Here is a 21,265-nt window from a genome sequence, read left to right as displayed (position 1 = left end):
AACTCCTATACATGTATATGCTCACAGTCATCAGCACAGCAGAGTAAAGATCATATGGTTAATTTCTTGACTCCTCTTTTCACAGCGTTTTGGAGAGCCACTTCCAGTCCCAGAAGGATTGCTATGAAAAGGATATCGAAGCTTTGAACTTCAAAGTGGCTCATCTAAGTCAAGAAATCAACCACCTGCAGAAATTATTTAGAGAAGAGAATGACATCAATGAAAGTATTCGTCATGAAGTTACTCGGCTAACATCAGAAAATATGGTATGGTTTCAGCCATGGGGCCCTGGTTATGGCCATTATTCTAGAGGTGTTATTCATTTGTGGAATAAAATTCAGGCTCTTGGTAGTGAAAGGTTGTGTCAAAATTATATTTTCTAGGAGTGAAATAACTGAGTCTGAAGAGAAACTATAAAATTACCCCAGGCTGGAGAGCACTTTGTTTTGAGAGTGTGTTTGGGGGGTGTGGGGTGTATCTAAATCTAGCCCTAACCCCTCGAAAAAATATTAAGGTAAAGGGTAACTCTGAAGAGGGGGACATGCGATCAGGTCAGAACCTCCACTCATGTTCCTCATCTCACCTTTTCAAAGATGTCCCTCCTCCGTGATGCTTAGTCTTTTCCACTGCCTATGTCCCATCCTTTCTTCTAACTCATTCCTACTGGCATGGAGAAATGCTTTAGGAATCTCCTCACTCAAAACATCCCTTTCTTGGCCTCAAATCCCTTGCAGCCACCACTCCATTTCTTTGGGGGAGTTGGCCGGACTTCTCAGTAGCCATCCAACCGCGATTTCTCCACTCACCTCCCACTTACTCTGTAGCCATCCACGTCTGTCACGTGTCCCCACTAACGGAATCTGCTTACAAAAGACTGAGCACAAAGGGTTCCTTTTCACCCCCATCTTAGTGTCTCAGCAAAGTTCGATGATGTTAAATTAATCACACCCTCTCCCTCTGTATTGTTCTGGTGGCTCCAGGACACCATGCTCTCCTAAGTTTTTATCCTGCCTCATCGGCTGCCCTTTTTCAGCTCCTTTACTGCCTTCTTCCTCTCCGCATAACCTGAGAGTATTAGGAAATCTCAGGGCTGTGTCAACAGATGAGAATATGTGACCCTAGACACAGTGGACATGAGGAGCAGTAGTCAAGGACTTTCACACTTTTGTTTCTTCCTTGGGGGAAATGTTAATGAGGATTATGCATCAGTGAGATTTGATCACACAATCAAACAAGTATTCATTTGAACTTCAGAGGCACAAGCGTTTTTATAAACACTTAGGACAACAGCAAAAACTGTTTTTACCTGCCTGAGAATGGAGATGATGGACATTTAAAGAACTATACAGGTAAACAGGGACAAAGGATTATGAAACATGCTAGATGATTCCAGACCTGCCCTAACAAAGCACAGCCTGGAATTCAAAGGGTGCAGTGGGACCCCTCTGAGATGATTTTCCTGTTTCTAGATGAGGAGATAATGTCTCTGGATCTGGACCAAAGAGACTGGCTTCCATTTCTTTATATCATCTCTCCCTCAACTCAGCATAGAATTCCCATACACCCACCCAGGCACTACACTTCCTTACTCTCCAGGAGACCTCGGCGATGTGGGGGTTGCAGCAGTGTGAGAACTGCTCCCTCTGAGCATGCTGGTATTTCTTGTGACCATATAGGTCTTAAGGTAAAAAATCATAACACCGATCCAGTCTAAAGTCTTGGCTGTCCCTCTTACACAGATAACTAGACATTTGTTCCATGGAGTTAAACACCTACACAGTTTAGTTTACTTCCGAGCTCTGAGATTTAAAGTTCATAGATGAAAGTATTTTATATTCTAATATTTCTAATTATTCTGTAAAGATGATCCCAGACTTTAAACAGCAAATTTCAGAACTGGAGAAACAGAAGCAAGATCTTGAAATCCGCCTGAATGAACAAACTGAAAACATGAAAGGTAACTGGAACTCTTGTGAACCTGCTCCTAGAAACCAGTTTCCTATATCCAGGAATGACAAAAGAAGGTCATCGTACCCAGGGGTCTCAAACTCTGATTTTCTGTGGGGCTAGACAGGTGACATAAACATGAGAATTGGACTGGGTAGAGGGTATGGTAAGGTACATGAGCATTTAAGGAGGGTGGCTGCCTCCAAGCCCTGTTGATAATTACCCTGTAGGAATGAAGGCCCCAGTGTTGCTTGATATTCCTATTTTTAAAGAAAAGCCAAGAATCCAGATTTTGCTATAAAATATCACAAGTTTTAAATAATAGCTTTAAAAAATTTAAACATTGTTCAGACCAAACAAAACCTAAACTCTGGCTGGATACAGCTTAGGACCTCTGATAACTCTAAAAGGACCAAGCCCAAATCAGAATATAGTGATATGGCTCCCAGATTACTGACAGTTATTCTCACTATAGGAAAATTAGAAGAATTGTCTAATCAGTTGAATCGTAATCAAGAGGAGGAAGAAATGCAAAGAGAGTAAGTATTAACGTGTGTTACCTCAAGTTCATGTTCATGTCATGCTTTTCTTTTCTGAAACTGTGAAAGATACCGATACGTTATCAAGCTTAAAAAGCAACATGCTAATTAAGGTGTATAATAGCATTCAGATGTGCAGAAAAGAAATACGTGAATACACACACACACACACACACACACACACACACACACACCCCTCCCCCCTGTGTGGGAGAATGTACAAGAAACAAAACAAACAAAATATGTTGGCTCCAGAGAGGGTGGCTGGATGGCTAGTACACAGGGGAGGGGAGGAGACTTACTTTTCACTGCATACCCTTTTAAACCCTTAGAATGTTATACCACGTGCACATGGATTATCTCTTAAAAAAACTGATTAAAAAAAAGATTGTGTGAGAACAGATTTTCTCTTAGCAGATCATTTAGGATTAGGCTTAAAATCCATGTTGATAGAGAACCTTCATTGATTATCTCCCCAAATTTACATATTGACCAGCAGAGAGCCTGGTACCCTGGTAGAGCTTTATGAGAAAAATGTTGTGTTTTATTGCCAGCTTGTTGAGATACTTAATTTTAAGAACAGTAAACAAACCCACTACATCCCAGAGAAGCATTTTTTAGTCATGTGACTTCACTGGTAGGATTGAGATGAAATGAGGGCCCAAAAAAGTAGAAAAGTGATGAGACATGATTTCATAACTTCTTAAAAAATTAATTTATTTTCCTTTACTGTTGACATACAATATTATATTAGTTTCAGGTGTACAACATAGTGCTTAGACATTTATATACCTTAGAAAGTGATCTCCCCCCGATAGGACTAGTACCCACCTGACACCATACATAGTGATTACAATATTATTGACTATATTCCCTATGCTGTGCTTCACATCCCCATGACTATTTTGGAACTCTTTTGATGAGCTCTCTCTTCTCTTTTCTCTGATTCTAGGCTTTTTGAGTGTCTGGTCCCCGGGCTGTTAACAAGGAAATAATCATTAGGCTTTTGGTCATAAGAGTGTGAGTGGGTGTGGGCGTCCCCTGGGAACAGTCGAGTGGTATAGGTGGGTTAGGGGTGAGAATCTCTTACCAGGTTAAAGAGACTGGGCCAGTTCATGCACATTTTTATACCCCAACTAACCCTAGTTTCTTTCTGCCCCCTTCAAGGACTCCCCTATTCAGGTACTGTTTACTTTATACATAAATTGGCCAAAGTGTTTTTCCATCTTTGGAGATTTCAGTGCTTATTTTGACAGTGAGCGACTTCTCCATGACAAATTGATACCAAAATTTCCTTTCTCCATTTCCACAGAAGGACCACAGAAGTGCAAAATGAAATACACACCAAAGAGAAAGAGAAGCTGATGGATAAAATTCAAGAAATGCAGGAGGCTAGTGAGCACTCGAAGAAACAATTCGAAACAGAAAGTGAAGTTGAGAGCAGGGTCCGGCAGGAAGCATCTCGTCTCACTATGGAAAATAGGGTAAGAAATTTTCTAACTCCTGGATAAATGGCTGCCTGTGTGCAGATGTCACGGAGGGGGGAACAATGCCACCTAAAGCATACAGTGAACAGCTGTAGACCAAAAGCCGCCTCCTGTCGGAACAGTCTGTTTCCTTATCTCAGAAAACAGGTGGTCTCTGAGGTTGAGCCCACAACAGGGGATCCTCAGGACTTAAGGGACCACACTAAGAAAGTACCTGATAAAGTAAAGTGGGGGCAGAGAGGAGAGATGAGTCGGTTCAGTGCTCACACTGCTCCGTGAGTGGCACCCATCTGAAATGACGATGCCATGCTTTATTCTGGGCTTATGTCTTTCTTACAAATTTTAGAGTCAAAATGTTGTCCTGTGAAATGATGATGGTAGTAGATGACAGACTTTTTAAATTATTAAAATCTTCATCAAATTATAAATGCCCTTGTCAAAATAAAATTTGGCAACATACTTTGTATAGTGCCAAGTGGGTACTAGACTAATCAGGGGGATCCCTTTGTAAATTATATCAATGTCTAACCACTATGCTATACTTGAAAATAATATTAAATAATATTAAATGTCAACTATAATTGAAAAAAATTGACAGATAATATCTGTTAACAAAAAAAAAAAAAAGAAATTCGGCAGTATTATGTTAGTCTCTAGCAATTTTTTTGAAATTGTATTGATGTGAAATCCACAAGACTGAGAAGCAGTGAAGTAGCAGAGGGGGCACTTTGGGCATTCTGAGGCCCCTTTCTGGCTTGGCAGGCTCACCAGGGCACCGGATAGCCTGGACAAGCCCACAGGCCCTGCTCCCCACTGTCAGGGCCCCCTATTTTTTTGTTCATAAGACAGAAAATTTTAAAATATTAAATTTTACCATGATAAGGTAAAATTACATCTTACAGTGTCAGGATTTAACTTTCAAGATAATCATATCTAAAAAGAGGAATTAAGAGAGTTTAACATTTACTAGTAACAGATTTCCCGTCAAGGGCACCTAGACGATGGCCATCTTTTTCAAGGGAATACATTCCTCAGAAAACAGACTCCTCAGATCACACCAAATAAGCAACTGTCCGTTGAACGTGTGTGAGAGGTTGGCTTGCCTTCTAAAGCTGTGCCTGCATGTGTGTCCCTGGGGTCTCAGTTGGGGACAATGGTAAGGGAGAGGGTATGTGAGTGGGTCATGTGTATGTCGCACGTCTTGTCCATTGTCCATGTGAACTAACATTCCCTAAAAGCAAGCGTGTGGCTCTGGGTATGTCAGTATCTGAATTGTGTGGGATTTGTGTTTGTTTCTGACGCTCCAGGAACAGTGAAGCCCCACTCATTGCCCCTCTGTAGAAGACCCCCATGTGTGCAGCTCTGTTTTCAGGCAGGGACAGGCCAGCCCTGATGCTTCTATAGTGCACTGAGCTAAGGAACTGTTATATCTACATGCTCATTCCAACAAACTATTCCAAACCAATGAGCAGCCTCAGTGTTACAAATGAATATAATTCCTATATATTATTAGGTGGTGGACTTCATGAAAAGAATATAATTCCTATATATTATTAGGTGGTGGACTTTATGCACAAATGAGACTTAACCGTATTAGTTTTATAGAGCTACTATAACAAATTACCACAAATTGGGTGATATAAAACAACAGAAGTTTGTTCTCTCACAGTTATAGAGGCCAGAAGTCCAAATTCAAGATGCTGGTAGAGCCACACTCCTCCAAAGTCTCTAGGGTAGAAGCTTTCCTTGCCTCTTCCAACTTCTGGTGGCTCCTGGAATTCCTTGGTTTGCGACAGCATAACTTTGATCTCTTCCTATACCATTGTGTGGCCTCCCTTCTGTTTGTGTGTCCTAAACTATCTGTTATAAGGGCGGTCTCATTGGATTTAGGACCCACCCTAATCCAATGTGATCTCATTTTGGTCCTTAGCTTAATTATTATAATTTCAAAGATCCTATTTCCAAATAAGGTCACATTCTGGGGTCCTAAGTGGACATGAATTTTGAGAGAACTCTAACCCACTAATAATCCTTAGAGTCAAAGAAAATCCTTATTTAAAAAAGTAATTTAAAAAAAACTTAGTGATCATCCCACTATTTATCAGACATTCAAAATTAAAACTAAATATTATTTTTGCCTCTCAAATGGTAGAGATTTTACTGTGCTGGTGAGATCATCTTGAAGTGAGCACTGTAGTATGTGGTTTCTGGGAATATAAATTGGTGTAAAGTTTCTCAGGGGTGATTTGGAGGCAAATATCCAATTCACATTAGTGCATTTCCTTGATTTAGTAATTCAACCTCTTAAGATTCTGTCCCTAGTATGTAATCAGGTATGTGGACAAAGATTTTTGTTCAGAGTGTTCATAATAGTGTTAGTAATCATAGCAAAAAAAGGAAACAAAATGAATGTCTAATAAGAGTAGGTAGGTTAAATTGTTATATATCATGTGGCTTGCTTAGCCATTAAAATGATGATTTGGGTATATTATCGATGGGAAAGTATCTGCAATATAGAGATAAATATAAGATATAAAACTTCACATAATCCCCCCTCATACACTGTCGATGGGATTGAAATTTGGTATGGAAAACAGTCTAGAGGTTCCTCAAAAAATTAAAAATGTGTCTTCCTTTTGACCCAGCAATTGCACTTCTGGGTATTTATTCAAAGAAAACCAAAACAATAAGTCATAAAGATCTATGCACCCGTATGTTCATGGCAGCACTATTTATAATAGCCAAGATATGGAAGCAACCTAGGTGCCCATCAACAGATGATTGGATAAAGAAGTTATGGTTCATATATACAATGGACTATTACTTAGCCATAAAAAAAATGAAATCCTAGCATTTGCAAAGACATGGATGGGCCTAGAGGTTATTATGCTGAGTGAAATAAGTCAGAGAAAGATAAATACTGTATGATTTCACTTATATGTGGAATCTAAGGAACAAAAAGAACAAACGAAAACAGACTCACAAATATGAGGACAATCTGGTGATGGCCACAGGGGAGGTGGTTGGGGAGCTGGGAGAAAGGGATGTAGAGGTAAAGAAGTACAAATTAATAGTTGATAGATGGTCACAGGGATGGGGAGCAGAGCACAGGGAATGCAGTTAGCTAGGTAGAGAGCCAGAGGAGAGAAAGACCAATTAGGGGGATCGTTTTATAAACTATATAAATGTGTAGCCAATGTACTGTATACTTGAAACTAGAAATAAAATAAAATGCTAAAAAAAACTTTACATGATCCTAATTTTATAAAACATTTATGTGCCATATTAGAAAAGAGAAAAAAATGAAATACAGTGGTTTCCTCCAGAGTATGGGTTGATAGGTAACATTTTTATTATTAGATGTATATTAGGATGGGCCCTAATTGGAGGGAAGAAACTATACCCACATCCCCCCTTGAAAGGGCAAATAAAGTTTTTAAGTTGTTTAGCCAGGAACACAGAACTGTAGAAGGGGAGAAGTAGTCACAGAGTAGAAACAGCACAATTTCCCTTGGCCCCAAGAGTCCCCAGAGGGCACAGGGCTCCAGTGACCCTGCATGGTGGACATTGCTGGATTGGGGAAGCCTGAATCCTTTCTGTGTCAAAGCCCTTAAAATTCAGAAAGAAGCTAAACACTCTATGCCTTTATAGGAAATATTTGTAGGCATCCAGAACTCTCTCAGTTCTTAAGCCAAAATCGGCCTAGGCAGGGCCATCCCTTTTCAGTAAGGAAAGGCAAAGCCAGGACTTCAATCTCTGAAAAGTTTCTCTGCTTCAAGCTTCTGACATATAGAGAACCCATTTTGCACATTCATATTTTTTAATTTTCTACAATGGGCATTACTTTATTAAGGGAAAAGTAAATGTGGGTATTATAAATAGGATATTTTTCAGCCCCCAAAAGAATGAAGTACCAATACATGTTATGTATGATATGGATAAACCTTGAAAACGTTGTGCCAAGTGAAAGAAGCCAGACACAAAAGGCCACATAGTGTATGATTCCGTTTATACTAAATATCCAGAATAAGCAAGTATACAGAGATGAAAAGTAGATTAGAGGTTGCCAGAGGCTGGAAGAGAATGAGAATCCAGGGCATAATGGCTCAAATGGTTCTGGAATTAGGTAATGGTGATGCTTGCACAACACCGTATAAAAACCACTAAGTTTGTATAGTAAACTTTAAATCGTACGTGAATTGGATGGTATGTGAATTATAGCTCAATAAAGCTATTACCAAAAAATAAATTTAGATAATTCTAAGCTAATGTCTTTGCTTTTATTTTTGATCTCTATAGGATCTTGAAGAAGAGTTAGACATGAAGGACAGACTGATTAAAAAACTACAAGATCAGGTCAAGACTCTAACCAAGACGATAGAAAAAGGTAGGAAAATAACATTTCCTTTCCTTTTTTTTTTTTTAGGTGAGGCAACCCTTGGCTGACCTCACAGATTGCAAGGACCTTATAATCTCTTATTATTATTTTATTTTATTTTATTTTTTACGCCTACAGCACCTGGTCTTCCTAGATGGTCTCCCATCTAGCCAGGCCCGCCCTTGCTTAGCTTCCGAGATCAGATGGGATTGGGCTTATTCAGGGTAGCACGGCCGTAGACTACTTTCCTATTTTTTGAACTTGGAGCTAAGGTCAACGTGCATTGAAGTTTTTATTTCCTGATATGGCCCAAAGTCTTTGAAACCCAAAGGAATGATTTTCTACTGGAGGAGTTTGGGGCTCAGTGATATGCTAATGGAAAGATCCTTCAAGGCAGACAGGTAGCTCACCAGCCCTCAGATAATACCAAATATGCTCATGCCATTGTATGGGATACCCTTTAATGAATACTTTTAACCTCTTCCTCTATTGGCTCTCCCTTTTAGAAAATGAAACTGTAAACAAGTTTCAATTTAACTTCTTTGAAATTCACTTCCTCTCCTAGTTAGATATTTCCCACCAATATTAAATGATAAATGTCAGTCTGTTCCATGAGGGCAGGGACCATGTCTGTCTTTCTCAACCCCTCGTCATGTCCCCATTGTTAGAATAAATGAATAAACTGCCGTCTCTACATAAGGGCTTCCAAAATCTTACCTCCTACTCCTCACCTCCTTCCTGGTGGCTCAGTCCCTTTTTGACTCGAAGACTACTTTCTTTACCTTTCTGTTAGCACCTGCAACTCAGTGTCTCTAAAGTAGAATGCATCAACTTCCCTTCCTGTATTATCTGTTGTTATATGACAAATTACCCCAAATTTAGCAACACAAAACAACAAACACTGCCTATTATTACAATTTCTGAGCATCAAGAATCCTGGAGAGACTTAGCTCGGCTCTTCTGGCTCTTGACTGAGTTGCAGTCAAGTTGTCAACAGGGACGCAGTCATCTGAAGGCTTAACTGGAGCTGGAAAATATGCTTCCAAGCCTAGTCACATGGTTGTTGGCAGGAAGCCAATATCTTTTGAACGCTGCGTAGATGGCTTTAGCTTCCAAGGTTCCTGCAAAAAAACATGTCCAGATACAAGTCATCACACCCAAAGATACCCAAAGTATGATGTCCTTATCAGGTCTTTCCCTTTCATTTATTATTCTCGGTCTAGATGCAATTTACCAATCAGAGGTCATTTTTACTATAATCAGTGTTGCTTAATAAAACAGTTGACACTCTCTACCTTTATCAATCTCCAAAGGAACAGAGCTAGTAAATTAACAGAAATTCTCATGCAGTAGTGAGTTCTGTTACTCTTTACCTACGCTACCTTCTTTTTCATCCACCAGAGGCTACTTACTTTTCTTGGCCCAACTGGAGTGCTACCTATTTCAAGAAGCATTTTCAACAGTTCCAACCCACCTCTGCATGAATTCTTATGGCCCCCGTGTTAATTACTTATGGCTGCTATAATAAATTACAATAAAATTAGTGGCTTATTAGAACACAGATTTATTACTTTATAGTTCTGGAGGTTAGAAGTTCAAAATGCTTTTCACTATGCTGAAATTAAGATGACAGGCTGCATTCCTTCTGGAGCCTTTAGGAAAGAACCCATTTTTTTGCCTTTTCCAGCTTCTAGAGGCCACCCACATTCCTTGGCTTGTAGGCCCCTTGCTCCATCTTTAAATTCAGCAGCATAGTATCTTCTAAATCTTTCTGATTCTCTAACCTTTGCTTCTGTTATCACATCTCCTCCTCTCAGAATGGACATGAATCTCTGAGGACCAGAGGGCAGACTGTGGCCCACCCAAAGATGTCCCCTTCCCAATCCCTGGAGCCTGTGAACATGTTACCTTATGTGGCAAAAGGGATTTTGCAGATGTGATGAAGTTAAGAATCTTGAGGTGGGGAGATTATCCTGGATTATCCAGGCGGGCCCCATGTAATCACAAGAGAGAAAGAGGAATGTCAGAGTGAGAAAAGATGATGTGACAATGGAAGCAGAGGGAGAGAAAGGGATATGATTATAGAAGGAGAGGTCAGAGTAATGTGGCCACAGCCCAAGGAATGTGGGGGAGCCTCTAGAAGCTGGAAAAGGCAATAAACGGATCCTCCCCTACAGCCTCTGGAAGAAATACAGCTCTTCTGACACTTTGATTTAATCCCATAAGATCCATTTCAGTCTTCTGACCTCCAGAACTGCAAGATTAAAAATTTGTGTTATTTTAAGCTACAGAAATTTGTGTTAACTTGTTATAGCACATAGGACACTAGTATAGTCCCTTCAGGATCGTGCCGTTTGGTACTTTGCACACCAAAATGTTTCATGAATCTCGCTTCCTTATCTGTAGCATCAGCATCCTGAGGATGCAGGAGCTACATCTTGGATCGCTTTTATATCCCCACTGGGCTGAATATACGCCAGACACTCAGGATTCCTTCAAGTGTAACTCATCCTTTTTAGCAGTAACTATACTCACTGGTATACTCACAGATAAGAATCACTACCAGAAGAAATTCTTAAAGATTCAAGAAAGTTTTCATTTATCCGAAAGCCATAGTTCAAGTGCAAACCAGTCAGAATGGGGTAGGAGTCAGAGCAGAACCATTATAAAGCCTGTGGGAGTTGTTTTTGTGTATCTAACTGATTGTTTACCTCTGTCTACAGCCAATGATGTACACTTGTCCTCAGGACCCAAGGAGTACCTTGGAATGCTGGAATACAAGAGAGAAGATGAGGCCAAGCTCATTCAAAACCTGATTCTTGGTAGTGAAACCTGAAACTCTGACTTTTTGCTTTATCTTTGAGAACTTGAACATCAGTCATCGCTACAGCCCTGGGTGGTGGCAGTCTCTTCTCTTCCTTCATTGCTTCTTCCCCTAGTCCAGAGTTTCTCAGCCTCAGCACTGTTGACCAGATAATTGTTTGTCGCAGGGCGCTGTGTATTTTAAGGTATTTTAAGATATCTCCAGACATTGCCAAATGCCCCCTGAGGGTACATTGCTCTCAGTTGAGAAGCAGTGCCCTAGCCTCTTCCTAAGTCTAGTCATAGGGTCCAGATAGAAGACACGTCTCCACATCTTTGTGTCTCAGCATAGGAGCCATGGTGGGAGTGATTGTGGCTCCTGTGCTCCATTTGACGTCTGCTGAGAAATTTATTTGCAGGCATTATGACAAGAGCTTCCTAGTGATGCTTCAGTTACAGGAGTGCCCTATTGTGCATGCTGAAGGGTTTGTGGCCTTAGAACTAATCTTAGTCTTCACCATGAAAACCACATGGTTTTCCAGAGGGAAGTAGGAAAGTTGCCTCTTTATCAGCTGGCCCCACAATATCAAAGCAGAAAGTCGATGTGTAGCCTTACTTCCTCTTCCTCTAAGTGATCCCCTCAGAGCACAGGAGCACCCCACCCTTTCCTTTTCACCCTCACTGGTGCACAGCTGTGGGGCCTCTTCTTTGTTCCCCAGTCTTCATGCCACCATGGGGAGGTCTTTGTTTGCTTATCTCAATTTGTTCTCTAAAGTTTCTCTCTTCCCTTCACCGCCATCTGTCTCCCCACCATTCTCTTTTCCCCAAGGCCAACAAGCCTTGCTCTGCCAAACTGTCATGTGCCTGTTTTCCAGATTCAAGGCAGGTGCATGTGATTGCTGAGATCGTATTGCATCCTCATCATAGAGGCTGGGGTCGTGGGTCCTCTCTTACACTGGAGATCTGAAATGCAGGGCCTCCACACCAAGGGGAAAGTACTTTGCAAATGAGAAGAAGAGCAGGTGACATTTGTATATTTTTGCCAAGAAAAGAGCCAGGTTAAATTCCCCAAAGAAAAAAGACATCCCTGCGCATTTAGGCACTGCATCAAGTACAGAAAAGCAGACAACCCCTGCCCCATGGTCAGGGGTTCTTTAGGGGAAGAGCTGTGATCGTCATCAACTCTCTCTGCTCCAGACTTGAAGCCCCGCGGTGTGGTGGTGAATATGATTCCCGGGCTGCCGGCTCACATCCTGTTCATGTGCGTACGCTACGCAGACTCTCTCAATGACGCCAACATGCTCAAGTCCCTCATGAACAGCACCATTAATGGCATCAAGCAGGCAGTTAAGGTAGGAACTGCCTTTGACATTGGCCACTGGTATTATAGGTCCCTCAGGAACACCTGTGGGAATGACCAGATGCCCATCATGCACCTCCAGGCTTTAGTGAACCATGTGATTCCTCAAACCAGTCTGAGGCCCAGTCGGTAAAAGAAGCCAAGCTGTTAGGAAAAGACAAGTCAGGTCAGGGATCCCCAAGGGTGGGGAATATCTAATAATAGACCTTGAAGCCTTAACCTGCAAGATTACAACCTGGTAGCCACCTTCCCCACCACTTCTTATCCTCTCAGGGTGTAGAATCCCACCTGCAAGGAGTACATGTCCATTGATGTAACAAGTGTGAATGATGAGGAATAGGAAGGACTGAAAAATTACTCGTCTATAATTCTTCCTTCTAAAACCACATTATGCACTTTTATTCCCAGCCCAGAAGCAAAAACGACTTGCATGTTAGAGAGGAAGTAATAAAATATAGGTCCAACATTTTGTCCCCTTTCCAAATGAGAAACAATGTTGCATGTTGAGATACATTTGAATTTTTAGTTGAAGAAGGTCCTGTCTCACTTTTAGTAAACTATATGTTTTAGCAGAGTTGCATGTAATTAAATCCTATTTTCAAAGCCCTAGGAAAAGAGAATAAAAATAGTGACTGTATGAGAGGTCAGAATATGAGTAATTCTCCTCTCCCTCCTCCACCCCCAAATTCTGTACCAAGAATTCATTATTCATCAAGAGTCGAGAGTAGAGAATGTATTTGGTGCTTTAGAGTCACTATCTCCAACAGTAGCCAACAGAATGTTCTTAGAAGGGACTCCCATAAATTGATGTTTTCCCCATCCATATTTTCATAAATTAGGTTTTCTTAGGGCACACTTGCATCATGTCCTAGGACATAGTCACACAGTATTTACCCTGTCTTGCTCCTCTGGAATGTTTAAATATTTAGAAATCAAATGTGCATGGCGTGAGGAGTATAAAATCTTTCCTCTGGCATCTTCCATCTCCGCTTCCCCAGCGGCTCCCTGCCCTATGCCTTTGTTGTTGCCCAGGACCTTCCCCTCCAGCTCCAGTGGGCAGCACATTAAAGCAACCCTCACTTGGCCCACACACCTCGTTAGCCACAGTGACTTTTCCTCCACCCACCACCCCCATCCCAATTGCCAAAAGCACTTAAACTAGTGCTCTTCACCAATTTTCTGTTTCACCGCTTGCAATATGGCTTCCACCCCTATCACAGAAAGATTAACAGTAATTCTTCTTGCTAAATCCAGTGGTGTTTCTTTAGTTTTTATTCTCCTTAAATGGACTGAAGCAGTAGCACCATTTCTTTGAAACTCTTGCACCTTGTCTTTTAATACCTGGAACATTTCCCAGTATTCCTTTTACCTTTCTGATCACCGTACCTTTGCCTTCATTGCTCGTTTCTCTTCCTCCTGCCCCATAAGTGGGTGTGTTCTCCCCAACAGAGTCCTAGATCCTGATGTTTACCCTTTCAAGGAGGACATCCTCCCACCTCTCATGAGGTTTTCTAGGGCTACCCTGGGTCCCCATCATCTCTCCGTCCTCTGAGCCATTATAGCACAGCATATATCAACCAGCCACCTAATTACTGTGTCCTGTATATGTTACATCTGTCTTCCTAGTCAGAATGTGAGCTTTGGAGGCCAAGGTCTAAGACACATTTCTCAGGTATTGCTGTAATGCCTGCTTCAAGCTTCTTAACAAGTGACATAACCTGTACAGAAATACTTGACAAACCTTAACCGACTAAATAAATATAAGAGCTTATTTCTATAAGCTCTTATAACAATAAAGGCTTTAGTGAATACAAGAATTCATTTTGGTCAAAAGCCACCAACTAACCAAACAGGTAAGATATGTCTGTTCTTGGCTCAGAGGCACCAGTAATCACCAAATCCACCTATGTCTTTTTGTGTTTTTGTTTTTGTTTTTTTAAGGAACATTTAGAAGACTTTGAGATGCTGTCCTTCTGGCTTTCCAATACGTGTCATTTCCTCAATTGCCTGAAGCAGTACAGCGGAGAAGAGGTAGGGACGCTTGCCAGCTCTGTGTTCTGTGCTGACTGCCCGCCTATAACCTCCTCATGAGCCAGATCTCACTGTAGGGGTTAGGAACTGGGACACCCAGCTCCAGGGACAGCCTGTGCCTCAGCTGGCTTTCTAGCTTCCTCCTTACCCAGGAAGCTAATGTCACATCACCAGTTAGAAGTCACAGGCAGAAGGCTTCTGTAAAGAGGCTTAGGCCTTTGGCATGGTACTAGGCCTCAGTTTCCTTGAGTTTTAAATGAATGAAGTAGATTAGATAGATGATTTTTAAGTTTCTTTCTGGTCGTAAAATTCTGACGTTTTTAGTATTTCAACTCTAAAATACAGCCTTTAGTTCAACATGCCTGTTATCTCAGAGGTATTCTCTCTATAAGAATCTGGTTGTTCCTCCACAGCCTGTAAATCTTTTGCCATTCCAGCTCTGCTTCCAATGGACTGACGTCTCAAAGGAGTTTCCCACCTAAAGTACTCACAGAGCAAAATTTCATTGACCTGAAATAAGAAAATGGCTTTAGAGTTTTTACTGCTCTCCAAAACGGTTGTGCCATTTTACAGTGCTACCATAGTGTGTGAAGTTTCCACTGTCTCATACCTTCACCAACACTTGGTATTGACAGGCATATTATTTACTGATCTCATGGGTATAAAGTGATAACTTGTTGACTTAAATTGCAGTTACTTGATCACCAATGATGTCAAGCATCATTTCATGTGTTTATTGTTCTTTTGGGTTTCTTTTTAAATGGCCAACTCACATCTTTTCTTCATTTTTCTTAGGGGTATTTTTTTTTTCTTATTGATTTGAAGGAGGCCTTTATATAATATGAATAGATTGTAGCTTGTCTTCTAATTTCCTTTATGGAGTCCTTTGTCATACACAGTTTTTGAATTTTCATGTGCTTAAATCTATCTTATTCTTTTATGATAAGTGTTTCAAGAAATTCTTCCCTACCTTGAGATCGTGAAGATAATTCTTTTACTTTTCTCTAATCTCTTATAATTCAAATTTAGAATTCACAAATATAGTTTTATCCACCCAAAATTGGTGTGATTATTGATCTATCCCAAATTGACATGTGAGATACTCATCCAATATCTTCTTCCACATGTATAGCCAGTTGTCCCAAAGGAGAAAAAGTAAAATAAAATATAAAAGTAATCCTACTAGTACTATAGGACAAAAGGAGAAATAAGTGAAGAAAATTCAAGCTCTGACTAAAAATAATACCAAAGCAGGGAGGGGGCACAGATCAATCCATTTAAGATGAACTGGCATCTGTGAGACATTAATAGAAGAGGATATTATTCAACAGCATTTATTTTTTGATCCTGTCTTTGCCCCCTTCAACCATGTATACAATATTCTTTTCCTTGTCTGTTTTTTCAATTACTGTGTTTTTAATTCTACAATTCAATGATTCTTTTTTACCTCTGCCTTTTCTCATAATGTCCTATTCTCAATGTTTTCTTTTTTATTTTATCTTTTTGAACATGTTAAACATATTATATTAGCCTGCTTGGGCTGCTGTATACAAAATACCACATACCAGGTGGCTTAAACAACAGAAATTTATTTTCTCACAGTTCTGGAGGTCTGAAGTCCAAGATCAAGGTGCCAACAGGGTTAGTTTCTGGTGAGACCTCTCTTCTGCTACCTTCTTGCTATGTCCTCACATGACCTTTCCTCGGTGCATGGGGACAGAGAGAAATTGAGCTCCTTAGTGTCTCTTATTATAAAGATAATAAGAGATAGATAGATGAGAGCCCCACCCTTATTACTTCATTTGACCTTAATTACTTTCTTAGAAGCCCCATCTCCAAATATAGCCACACTGGTGGTAAGGGCTTCAACATATGAATTGGGGAGTAGGCAGAGACAAACATTCAGTCTATAACTCACATTTTAAAATATCTCAGAAAGGTCTATACTCTTAATTATAAAGCTATGAATTTCATTTATTGTATCTACTGATCTCTTGTAGCAGTTTATTTTTTTTGATACTTTCTGTTTTTTTCTCTGAGCTTCCATGGAAATTGTTTTCCACAGTAATCTATGGACTCTGGGGCCATGTATTTGTTGGGGAGAAGGCAGTAAGTGCAGTGACAGCTAGTTATAGAAATATATGCTACTTCAAACATCAAGAATTCATTTGATATAAGTCAGGTATTAAGTTTTAAAGTGTAGGAGTTATAGTAGAAGCTGATTATACTATCATTAGTAAAGATAATATTTTAATTTCTTATATATCTTTATTATTTTAATATTTATATGCTCAAAATTACTTTCAGGAATTCATGAAGCATAACAGTCCCCATCAGAATAAGAATTGCTTGAACAATTTTGACCTGTCAGAATACAGACAGATTCTTAGTGATGTGGCTATACGAATATATCATCAGTTCATTATCGTAATGGAAAATAACATTCAACCAATAATAGGTAAGAAAAGGATTGACCAAAAAACATGTATAGTAACACTGAAACCTTAATAAATCAGGCATATGGAAGATGTGGTTACAAAGAGTATAATTTTAAAACCAAGAAAATTTAATGTGTATATGTCCACTGTTTAATTTTTTTATTGCTTGAAATGATTTATATATAAAAGTACATGATTCATAGTTTTATTTCTCCAAGGACGATTCATTCCGAAGGGAAAAACTTGGGGAAATTGCTGCTATTTATATGGCTAACCCTGGATCTTAGCCAAGTATTTTTGAAATCCTAAAGCCCCTGCCAAAGTTTTGTATACCTTTTTTAATTTTCTGAAATTTAAATACTTTAGGCTTTAAATGGTTCTGGACCATGATTTATCATGCAAACCCCATATTATTTGTTTCCTGTGGCATTGAAAGAAGAGGTGCTCCAAGCCTAGAAGAGGGACTGCTATTCTGTTGAAAACAGCCATCTATCCCCATCCACCCCAGGCCTGTGCTCCCCGATCCTTGATTCTCTTGCTTTCGTTGTCATAACTATATCCACTACTAACTATTGTAGAAAATGCCCCACTTCCCAAAACACACATAAGAGCAGCGAGAAATTCCCTCTGGTTGTTTCCACTATGTGTGCAAGAAAAGCTTTCATTTTCCTCTAGTGCCAGGCATGCTGGAGTATGAGAGTCTGCAGGGCATTTCCGGCCTGAAGCCCACAGGCTTCCGGAAGCGGTCATCCAGCATAGATGACACCGATGCCTACACGATGACCTCCCTCCTGCAGCAACTGAGCTACTTCTACAGCACCATGTGCCAGAATGGCCTAGACCCAGAGCTCGTGAGGCAGGCCGTGAAGCAGCTCTTCTTCCTGATCGGGGCAGTCACCCTGAACAGCCTCTTCCTGCGCAAGGACATGTGCTCCTGCAGAAAAGGGATGCAGATCAGGTGAGACCCACAGACCACCACTCACCCTGGAGAGGCTGGCCGGAAAGAGTGCTCGTGAAGGCTGAGGCCACACACTACTGCCTCTCCCTCCACAGGAGCCACAGTACCAGGGGATGTGTACAAAATGACTCTTAGAACCTTGGAGATCTGGGCCATCTGGTGTGCAGCCCCTCCTCCCATCACCCCACACCACCCTAACTTGGCACTTGAGGAGAGTGGCTTTAACAGGGAACTAGTAATTGTGTATTTTAAATTCTGGCCCTCTGTGATTATCATGCACTCAAGCAGCATTTATTGACCACTGCTCCTGTGTATTGCAGAGGTGGTGGTCAATAAATGCACTACTTGGTAGAGGACAGAGGAAACAAAGGAAGGGGAATTTGATCCCTGTCCTTGAGAAGCTCAAAATACCTAAATAATTCAAGGCAACTATAATTAAGTCAGGAACAAGCAGTGTGGGAAGTGCTTCAGAAAAGAGAGATTGTGATTGACAGAAAAGTTAAACCCGAAGGCTGTGTATTGAATGATTTTAAAGAAAGAGAAGCACATTCCAGGCAGGGGAAATGAGGCGAGCAGAGACAGTGGTAGAACTGAGTGAGGACCCCTCCTCAGTCAGCAGCAGACAGCTCTGTCTAGATTAGACAGGTGTGTTTTGAGAGCAGTAGGTTGGATCCAGACTGGGGGCGTCTAGAATGCCTGGCTAAGGTGTTTGGGATTTATCCTGAAGACATGGAATCTACACGTTTGAAGTGTGTCAACTTCTCTTTAAGTATAGAAACGCGGACCCTGAGCTATTGTTTGAATTAATGCTGTCAAGTGATTAAGAAACACATAATATGGAGTAGCTATTTCAGATTTATATAACATGTATAGGAATTTGATATCTCATATATATGATATGAGAACCTGAGTTGGTGATGATGGCAATAATATATAAGGGGATGAGACAGGAAGTATATTAAGTGAAGAATTAAACTTGAGGCGTCCATTACATCTTTTTAGCGTTAGTGAAACTTGGAGTTGGACATCCCCACAAACCCAACTGGCAAATTTCCATGACACCGGGTTGTGATTTTCAGATACGAGGGGCTTTGTGGACCTTTTATTATTCATTGAGAGAGGAGAGTCCTGTTTATTTCACAAACTCCCAGCATATGCCCTATAGCCCTCTGAGGTAGGTTTTAGCCCTATTTAAAGTAAAGCCATAAATCTAAATGTGCCAAGAGAGCCTTTGTCAAACAACTCTCATTTCCATCAGGAGCTCCCTCAAGATGAATGAACACAGAACATGCGTGAAAAGGGACATAAGTGAAACACATGACACTAGATCACATAACAACTGCTTTTGAGACTATTCCCACAGGTGCTCAGTACTTCTTTCTTTCACCAATTGAAAGTGGCCATCATGGAGGCAATGCCATTACAGTGCCTTGCTATGAGTAGTAGCGCATGCATTTTAGAGACGTTCATTCGTTCAGGTATTTATTAAGCTCCTGCCTAAGCAAGGCCCACCAGGATTTGTGATGGCTTTACAATGAAAATGCAAGCAACACAATAATAAAACATGAACACACGTAGAAAATCAAGACCAAAGAAAAGAGATTTTTAAACAATGGACAGAGTAGCTTGAAAACTGGCTCTGGGCTTTCTGGCTAACAGTACAAAAAGCAAACATCATCAGCTCTCTGGTCTCATTGGGTATGATGAGACAGACCAGTTCCTGAGAAGATATAAAGATTTTCCTAGTAACTAATTCTTTTTTGTTCCTACTCAGGAATTATAAAAACAGTGTATCATGTGGAACTTTATCTCCCAATCTCCACAACTGCATTTTACAGCAAGTTTCATCATGGCTGCTTTGCCCAGAGACCTTTGCGAATAGCCTAGGTAGGGTTTGTGGAAGCAGTTCTGTTAGAAACCAGAATAATATGGCTTGAGTACAGACATTGCTCGGGGGGGCGAGGGGGGTCTCAAAGGACAGGTAAGATTTCAGCTGACCATGAATTAGAGAAATGAGCACAGGCCTCAGTGAAGGAAATCGATGGCAAAGTATGAATAGCCCCCTTTGAAAGGAGCACCGGGAGTGATGGGAGAACCTAGAATGATTGGTTAGAAAGAGAAAGTAGAATGTCAGCATAAAAAATGCATGTTTTAGTCCACCAGCAGTGGCAGCCACCACAGATTGGTTTTTTTTTTTTCAGAAGGCTTTAAACTATGAATTCAATTTCTTTAATAGTTGTAGAACTAATCAGATTATATATTCATCTTAGATGAGTTTTGGTCATTTCTGATTTTCAAGGAACTGGTCCACTTCATCTAAATTGCTGAGTTTATGTGCACAGAGCTATTCATAATATTTTCCTATTATTCTCTAATTTCTGTAGCGATATCCCCTCTTCTGTTCCTATATGGCTAATCTGTGTCTTCTTGGTCAGTCTTCCTAAAATTTTATCAATTTTACTGATCTTTTTAAAGAACCAGTTTTGGGTTTCATTGTTTTGTTTTTTTTTTCTTTTTAAAATTTAATTAATTTCTGTTAATGTCTTTATTATTTCCTTCTGTTTACTCTGGACTTATTTTGCCCTTCTTTTTCTAGTTCCTTGAGGTATAAGTTGTGATTATTGATTTTGAGACCTTTCTTTTCCAACATAAGCATTTAATGTTATAAATTTTTCTCTAAGTACTATTTTTACAATATCCCACAAATTTCATTATGTTTTATTTTCATTTTTGTTCAGTTCAAGATATTCTCTAATTTCCACTGAGTCTTGCTCTTTGACCCATGGATTATTTAGAAGTACGTTGTTTAATTTCCAAGTGTTTAGAGACTTTCTTGTTACCTTTCTTGTTATTGATTTTTAGTTTAATTCCATGATAGTCAAAGAACATATCTTGTCAGTCAAACTCTTAGAAACAGAAGGTAGAATGGTAGTTGCCTGGGCTGAGGAGAGAGGGAAAACAGGAGTTGTTTAAAGGATATGGAGTTTCAGTTTTGCAAGATGAAAATGTTCTGGACCTATTGCATAACAGGGTGCATATAGTTTATATTACTGTGCATTTAAAATTGATTAAGATGGTAAATTTTATGTTATGTTTTCTGCCACAGTAAAAAAAAATCTCAAGGTACATACAGGTTGAACTATATCATAGATGGTGATACTAGAGTCACTAACCATCCCATTTTGCCCAAGATTTTCCCAGGTTTATTTTTAAAATAAAAACTTCTAAATATTTTTACATTTAAAAAAATAACAAACTTCGTGTGATTTCAGTTCTTTTTAAATTTGTTAAGATTTGCTTCTATGACCCAACATATGGATTGCTT

The 21,265-nt window shown here is 40.1% G+C and overlaps 1 protein-coding gene across 1 annotated transcript in view; it reads left to right on the top strand.

The window, feature by feature from the left end:
* MYO5C (myosin VC) overlaps positions 1-21,265 on the top strand; it is a 91,213-nt gene that overhangs the window by 65,352 nt on the left and 4,596 nt on the right. Inside the window, 10 exon segments of the mRNA XM_023527721.1 lie at positions 86-266; positions 1,864-1,957; positions 2,423-2,486; positions 3,799-3,970; positions 8,273-8,360; positions 11,075-11,173; positions 12,351-12,505; positions 14,455-14,544; positions 16,852-17,002; positions 17,658-17,940. Coding sequence (XP_023383489.1) covers positions 86-266; positions 1,864-1,957; positions 2,423-2,486; positions 3,799-3,970; positions 8,273-8,360; positions 11,075-11,173; positions 12,351-12,505; positions 14,455-14,544; positions 16,852-17,002; positions 17,658-17,940 — 1,377 coding nt within the window.

The sequence above is a fragment of the Pteropus vampyrus genome, unplaced genomic scaffold (assembly GCF_000151845.1).
Source record: "Pteropus vampyrus isolate Shadow unplaced genomic scaffold, Pvam_2.0 Scaffold19, whole genome shotgun sequence".
In the NCBI taxonomy this organism is placed as follows: Eukaryota; Metazoa; Chordata; class Mammalia; order Chiroptera; family Pteropodidae; genus Pteropus; species Pteropus vampyrus.
Note: the sequence above shows the minus strand (reverse complement) of the source record. Positions and strands in the feature narration are given on the sequence as shown.